The 7744-nt window shown below is 35.9% G+C and overlaps 1 protein-coding gene across 1 annotated transcript in view; it reads left to right on the top strand.

The window, feature by feature from the left end:
* Positions 1 to 7104, top strand: part of LOC110106092 (methionine gamma-lyase) — a 12675-nt gene extending 5571 nt beyond the window's left edge. Inside the window, exon 2 of the mRNA XM_020835843.2 lies at positions 6454 to 7104. Coding sequence (XP_020691502.2) covers positions 6454 to 7028 — 575 coding nt within the window. The 3' untranslated portion in view covers positions 7029 to 7104. The remainder of the gene's footprint in view (positions 1 to 6453) is intronic.
* The last annotated feature ends 640 nt before the right edge of the window (positions 7105 to 7744 follow it).

Raw genomic sequence — 7744 nt, forward strand, 5'->3', positions numbered from 1 at the left:
AAAAAAAAAAAGAAAAAAGAGAGATTTAACTATTTTTGGATCAGCCAAGTAGGATAAATGAGAAAAAAGGTTAAATACTCTATCAAGAATATAAAATAACTTGTTTTTGACAATAATATAAAATAGCTTATTGTATCCTGAAACAATCAATAAAATCGAGTGTTATGTTGTCGAAGGGATCATAGTCAGGCGATGGAGGTCGCATGTATCGTAGTCGGGTCATAGGGATCATAGTCAGGCGACTAAGATTGGGGGACCTTTTATCAGGTGATAGAGTTCTGAGGGATCGTAATCGACAAACGACGAAGGTCAGATGGACTGTTGTTGTGCAACAGTGATTAGAGGGACCGTAATCAGACGACAAAAGGAGGGATCATAATTTGGTGACTAGGACTGTAAATGAATTGAGCTGAGTAGAATATGTGCTTGATCATGTTCTTTCAAGCTCGATTCGAGCTTTCATGTTGTGTTCAAGCTTAATTTGTTTAAGTTGATGGATGTTTATGTTTGGTTTGTGTTTGATTCATGATTGATTTGTTTTGTGCTTATCAAGCTTTAATATATATTATAATATTTAATTAGTTTTCTAATTTATTGTTAAATAATTATTATATATTTAAATTATAATGAACATAAAATATTTATATTATATTTATTAGACTTCCATATCAACAAGAATTGAGCTTTATGATGAGCTTATTATTGAGCTCCTAACGAGCTTCCTAACTAGCTAGCTTTATATTAATCATGCTCATGAGCTTCAGAAGATGTTGCTCATGCACATAAATAAGCCGAACACATAGTTGCTCAATCATGTTTATTAAAGCATCGAATATTTAAGAAAATGTTTAAATTTATTTGATTACTTAATTAAATGATCATGAATGAACTTTTATTGTGTTCTCAAGTAGCTTATTAAATGTTCAATTTGTTCACAACCTTCTTGGAGATATAGGTTAGACGGACCTTTGTTGAGTGACATAAGGTTAGAGGGGCCGTAATTGGTGGGCGATGGAGGTTGGAAGGACCATAGGCGACGGATGATAGAGCTCACAAGGATCATAGCGGCTGGCGACATAGGTCAAAATTACCATTATATTGGGATAGTGGTAGGACGTACGAACAATAGTCCGAAGATAGAGGTAAGTGCAAAAGCTAGACAGTGGCAGTCGGACGGAGGTTCGATGGTGATGGTCAGGTGGAGGTCCGATGGTGGTGGTTGGGTGGACGTTTGGCCTTGATTAGCAGGTGAAAATCCGATAGCGATTACTAGGGGTAGGGGTTCGCCAACAGTGGTGCCCTAGGATTCATGCCTTGGAGTTCTCTTAAATATCTTGCCCAGGATCCAACCCCCTCCTCCAAAAGTCCCCTTCATGTATAGAGTGAGGATCTATGTATATATTTTGAGAGTGACATACTCCATAAATATAAAGAAAATTGAAGAAAAATTTGAAATGCTTCATCGTATGAATTCCCTCAATCATAGAGCATTTATTCAGCATTTAAGTGCCTTAATGATATAAGAATTAAGTTATCTTGGTCTCGTTGAATTTTTCTTGTCGAGTCGCTTGCTTTAATTATATGATTGCTATATTCATATGTCATTTGGTCATTCAATTAATGCTATAAATCTTTCAAATATATTTTAAACCTTTGATTTGAGCTCGTGCAATTTGATTTTAAGTTTGTTATAATTATAGTTCAAATGATTATATATGAATTTACTTTTGAAAGTTTTTTAATTCAAATGTGCCTAGATCATGCCTAATTAAGATGATTTTTGGTGTCAATATAAGAATCTTATATGTTGGATCAATTTTTTGTTAGCTTTGCTAATTTATGCATCTCTCTTGACTAAAAAATTATAAAATAACTATTCTAGGTTACAAAATAATAATAATACTCATTTTTATTCAAAAAAAAAAGTAATGAAAATTTTAAATTTCTGATATAGTTTTTTTCTTTTTATCACAAAATATTAATAAAACTCATTGTTATCAATTTTGATGCAAAGTTGGACCATAAAGAGCATAGCCTTCATAGGCCTTGCATACAAAAATATGAATTCAAGTCACATGATTCATCAAAAAAAAAAAAAAAAAAACTTTTTTCTAAAGGTAAATAATGATTAAAAATTTTGAAAATAAATTTCTTTCTCTTGAGCTAGAGTGAAGGAGTTTTTCACGTGGATGTTACATGTGAAACATACAAGACAGCCCGCAACAGAAATAGTCCTATTAAAAATTCTTTATATATTTCAATGAGAAAGTTATCTTAAAAGGCTATATTTTAGGTTAATTTTTTAATATTCTTATTCGATAATCAAATTTATGCAGTTAATTGAAAATTATTATTGAAGCAATATAAAATTGATTAAGTATTGATAAGTTTTGTTGCCTCCTGGAATATTCGCGGCAAAAGAGAGATATCTCTTTTAGGGTTCTAGCTTTACACATATATCCAGTACACAAACAAGGATAGGAGGTGTAGCGTTCACAATAGACACCAGAGTTTTTATGTGAAAACCCCTAAAAATGTGGAAAAACTATTGATTAAATCCACTAGTATTCGCAGTTGATTACAAATTAATGAGGCCTTTTTCCTGGGGGAAGGCCTTGGTTCATGTAGCAAATATATATCATATAGAGTGTATTATATGGTGGGAGTTGAAAGAATTATTGTTGACATATTTGTTTGGTCGACATGACCATAGTCGACGAGTAATGTAGGTTGAAAGGATCATAGTTAGACGATGACGAAGAATCATAGTCAAACAATGGAGGTCGAAAAAACCGTATTTTGGAGATATATAGAAGTTGGAAGGATCATAATTGGCGGACGACGGCGGTCGAAAAGACCGTAGTCGAATGATTGTAGACGAGATGACCATAGTCAGCGGGCGACAAATGTTGCAAAGACTGTAGTTGGGTGACGGTGGTTGGAAGGACAGAAATTGGTAGGCGATAGAGGTCGGAAATACCGTAGTCGGGAGGTTGGAAAGACCATAGTTTGGTTACAGTGATCGGAAGGACTATAGTTGGCGGGTAATTGAGGTCAGAAATATCGTAGTCAAGTGACAATGCTCTAAAAGACCTTAGTCAAGTGATGGTGGTTGGAATGACTGAAGTCATGCGATGAAAGTCGAAAAGACCGTAGTCTGTGATCGATGAAGGTCGGAAAGACCGTAGTTTCTAGATGGTGGTTGGAGAGACCCTTATTCGTCAGGTGACGATGGTCGAAAGAAATGTAGTTTGGGGACGGTTGGTGGACGCGCATAAGTTCGACAATAATTAGTGGCTAGGAGAAAGTCTGACGATAGTTGATAGTCAGGTAAAAGTCCAACGAAAGTCTGACGATGGTCGGTGGTTAAGGAGGAGCTTGGTGGCAAGATAGATCAGATTTCTCTTCCTTCTCCCTCTTCTCTTCCATTCTCTTCTATGCTTGATCCCCCTTTAGTGAAGAATTGGGGGGGGGGGGTTTCTTATAGTTTTATAGTAGCGACAAAGCCAGTAAAAATAAGGAGAATATCAAGGGCATGTTGAGAGTGTTTCAAATGGATGGCCGATATCATCTCCCTTAATTATGGACTTTTTATCAAGTATTTTAGTGTATTAATGATGCCAGAATTTTGCAATGTTAGGCTCGTTGGATTTGTCTCGTTGAGATGCTTGATTCGACTAAGCATGTCACATTTGAAAATCATTTGGTCGTCTAATTAATGGTTTAAACTTTTCCAATACTCCTCGGGTCATTGATTTGGACCCATTTGGGGCTTGGATTGGGTCGAATTAGATGTCATTGGGTATGTATTTTTGAAGCGTTCAATTCGAGCATAAGTTTGCTAAAATCGAAATTACGATGGCCCCAAATTTAATTTTAGAAGTTTCCAATACAAATTTGCCTTGAGATTTGTGCTCGATCAAGATAATTTTTTTATGATATATCAAGTTTGTTAAAAAATAACATAAATCTTAGGAAAATAGTCAAAGCTTTTTTTTTTTAATTAGTTAAGGTTATTTTATTTTATTTTTAATTTAAACATAAGTAAAAAAATGCTTAATTTAGATTTATTCTTACATATTGATCAGAAATATAAATTCAAACTTGTTGCATACAAAAATATTTGGGGAGGTAGAGAGATAAAGAGCTTAACATCTTAATTTTGAATGAGAAATCATCATCACACATATAAATAAGAGAGAGAGTGCAACAATCATAAGGGACCCAATTTTTTATATGGAAAATCGAGGAAATAAAAAAATCATGGGGTCAACTTAGTTAAAATGAGTTAAATAGTATTTATCATTGATTATAAATGATGTCCTTCCTCGAGGAAGGCGTTGGCTCAATGTAGTAAATATACATCATATAAAGTAAATTACATGATTGGAGTTGAAAGAATCTAATGACATGGTAGATGTTCTCAATAGAATATTTATGTTGGATCGATTGATAAAATCTTAGTTAGGAGATAGAAGTCGGAGGGATCGTAATCGGGCAATAGAGGTTGTAGGGATCACACATTGTGGTAGAGGTCATATGTACCATTGTTGGATGATATAGGTCGAAGGAACCATTGTTAGGTAGTAGAGGTTGGAGGGACTGCAATCAATAAATGATGGTCGCAGAGACTGTAATCGGAGGGTGACTATAGTCGGAGGGATCGTAGTTATGCGACAAAGGTTGAATGAACTATAATCAAGTGACCAAGGTTAAGGGAACCATTATCGGGTGATGAAGGTCAACTGAGCTATTATCAAGAGGAAATGGAGGTAAAAAAGATCATAATGGTCAGTAATATAAGTCAAAATGATTGTAGTTGGGTTACTGAGGTTGAATGGATCATTGTCGAGAGACAAAGTTTGAAGGGAACTCAGTAGGCAAGCAATTGAGGTCGGAAGGACTGTAGTCAGTGGGTGAAAGATGTCAGAAGTATCATAATTGGGCAACTGAAGTCGAAGGGATCGTTATCAGATTATAAAGGTCGGAGGGACTGTAGTCAATTGATGGTGGTCGGTGGGATTGTAGTCTGGTGACTGAGGTCAAAGGGGTCGTAGTTGGCTGGAGATTGTGGTCTAAGGGACCTTAGTCAGGCGATGTATATTGGAGGGATCTTTATGCGATAGTGGTCGGAGGGACCTAGTCAATGGGTGATGAAGGTCATAAGGATTATAATTGGGTGACTAAGTTCAAAGGACTGTTGTCGACTAATGACAAAGATAAGAAGGATCACGTAAGGATCACAGTCGACAGGAAACAGAGGTCATAATGACCATAGTTGGGAGACTGAGGTTAAAGGATTGTTAGTCAACCAATTATTGTAGGAAGGATCTTAGTCGACATGCAACAGAGACCCGCTGGTGGTTGATGGACTGTTTCCGATGGGGATGGTTGGACGTAGCTCCATCAACTGTAGTCGGACTGAGGTGCGGTGACAGTTACGATTGGATGGACACCTGACTATGGTCAACTGAGTAGTTAGGGTACGCCGACGGTGGTACTTCAAAATTTATGCCTTAGTGGTCTCTTGAATATCCAATCCAAGGTCCCCTCCTCCAAAGGTTCCCTTCATGTGGAGAGAGTTTATTTATAGATTTGAGAGTAGCATGCTTTGTAAATATATAGAAGGTCCAAGAAAAATTTAAAGTTTTACAACACATGACACATATTGATTCCCTCAATCATAGAGTATTTGTTTGGCTAGTACCTTATTGATGTTGAAATTAATTTATCTTGGGATCATTTGATTTGTCTCGTCGAACCACTTGATTCGACTATAAACATGCTATATTTGAATATCATTTAGTCACCCAATTAATATTCTAAAGCTTTCAAATATGCTTATAGCTAGTGATTTGGGCCTATTTGGGCTCGTATTTGACCAATTTTGATGTTGTTGGGTTCATTTAGTTGAGACGTTCAGTTTGACTATAAGTTCGTTGAAATCAGAGTTTAGGTAGAGTTCAGATTATCCCAATTTTAATTTTAAAAATTTTGAAGTCAAATATGCATCAAAATTTGAGCTCGATCAAGATTATTTTTGACCATATATCAAATATATACATAAAAAATAAAAAAGGTGATCAATTACAAAAGATATATATATATATATATAAACCTATAAATATATAAATTTTAAAATAAGATAATTAGAAATAATTTCAAATATTTTATTTTGAGAGATCCACTGTCATACTATTTTAATACAAACTATCTTAGGATCTATTTTAAAGTTCTTATATTTGAGGTAAATATAGTACAATTATCATATTTATGTTGAAATTAATATAATTTAAAATATCATAAACATCATTAAATCCTAAGCCTGTACTCAAATCTCTAATCGATGTCAATGATCATCCTAACTTAACTCTGCCATTAACGTTCAAATTAATAACAACAAATTCTTTCTTTTTTCCACAAACAAAACAAAATTTAAGCATTGACGTACAGGCGCAATCTGCGGGCCAGCTTCTCTCATAAACTCAATGATGGACCTCCATGGCGGAATTCTAATGATGCTAGGCCCAACAATGAACGCAAAAGTAGCCTTCGAACTATCCGAGCGCCTCCCCCACCTTGCCCTCCGCATGAAAGAGCACTGCGCGCGTGCAATGCTCTACGCGTCACGAATGGAGCAGCTGGGCCTCAAAGTCATCTACCCAGGCCTAGCCACTCACCCTCACCACCACCTCCTCCGCTCCCTCGCCAATCCCGGCTACGGCTTCGGCGGCATGCTCTGCCTCGACATGGGCGACGAAGAGCGCGCCAACCGCTTGCTTTACCATTTGCAGAACACCACTCAGTTCGGCCTTATCGCCGTCTCTCTCGGCTACTACGAAACCCTAATGTCATGCTCTGGAAGCAGCACGGCGAGTAAGCTCAGTGAGGAGGAGAAGCATTTCGCCGGAATCTCTCCTGGTCTTGTGCGGATGTCGGTGGGGTATAGTGGGTCGGTGGAGCAGCGGTGGGCGCAGTTTGAGAAGGCACTCGCTGCTTGCGCCAAGGATGATGCGGCAACCAATTGATGTTAGGGAGGAAAAAATTATCTGAAAAGTTTGCATTAGGTTGGCTAGGGCTTTGCTTGAGATGGCTTTTTTATTTCTTTCTAAAATAGAGTTTTAGTATAATTTTTTTTTATTAAAATTCCGTTTTAGAAAGCAAAAAAAAAATGCCGTCTTAAACGAAGTCTAAGACTTCGTTTTGGGACGACTTTTTCGTTGCTTTTTAAAGCATTTTTTTAATTTTCATATTAAAAAGTTATTTTAAAGAGCAGCAAAAAATTGTCCCAAATGAATCCTAAGTTGGAAACTTTTGAAATGTTTTATGTATGGGTGATATAATGTTTTTCTTGATGTTGGTACAGTATGGGCTTTTGCTAGTGGGTTCAGTATGGGCTTTCAAAGTGCATTAATTTCTCCAAAATGAGATATGCCACAGTGCACAGTGTAAGAAACTATGAAAATATTTAAAAAATCCTATAAAGTATATTGATTTTTCAAGAAATTGTAAATATATGAAAATAAATATATTCACCTATAGCTTGTATAAAATGTACTATCTAATCACATAAAATAGTAAAAGTATAATTTTATCCTTGGGTTCGAGCGATGAAGATGATTGATAACTTAAACCAATAATTCACTTCATGTTAGCTAATTAGAAGTTAATTTTTATAAAATTAATCGATTTGAATAATATTCATTTTAATTTAGTCCTCGAGCATCTTTGGGCTTAGATTTTT

Source organism: Dendrobium catenatum, unplaced genomic scaffold, assembly GCF_001605985.2.
Source record: "Dendrobium catenatum unplaced genomic scaffold, ASM160598v2 fragScaff_scaffold_853, whole genome shotgun sequence".
In the NCBI taxonomy this organism is placed as follows: domain Eukaryota; kingdom Viridiplantae; phylum Streptophyta; class Magnoliopsida; order Asparagales; family Orchidaceae; genus Dendrobium; species Dendrobium catenatum.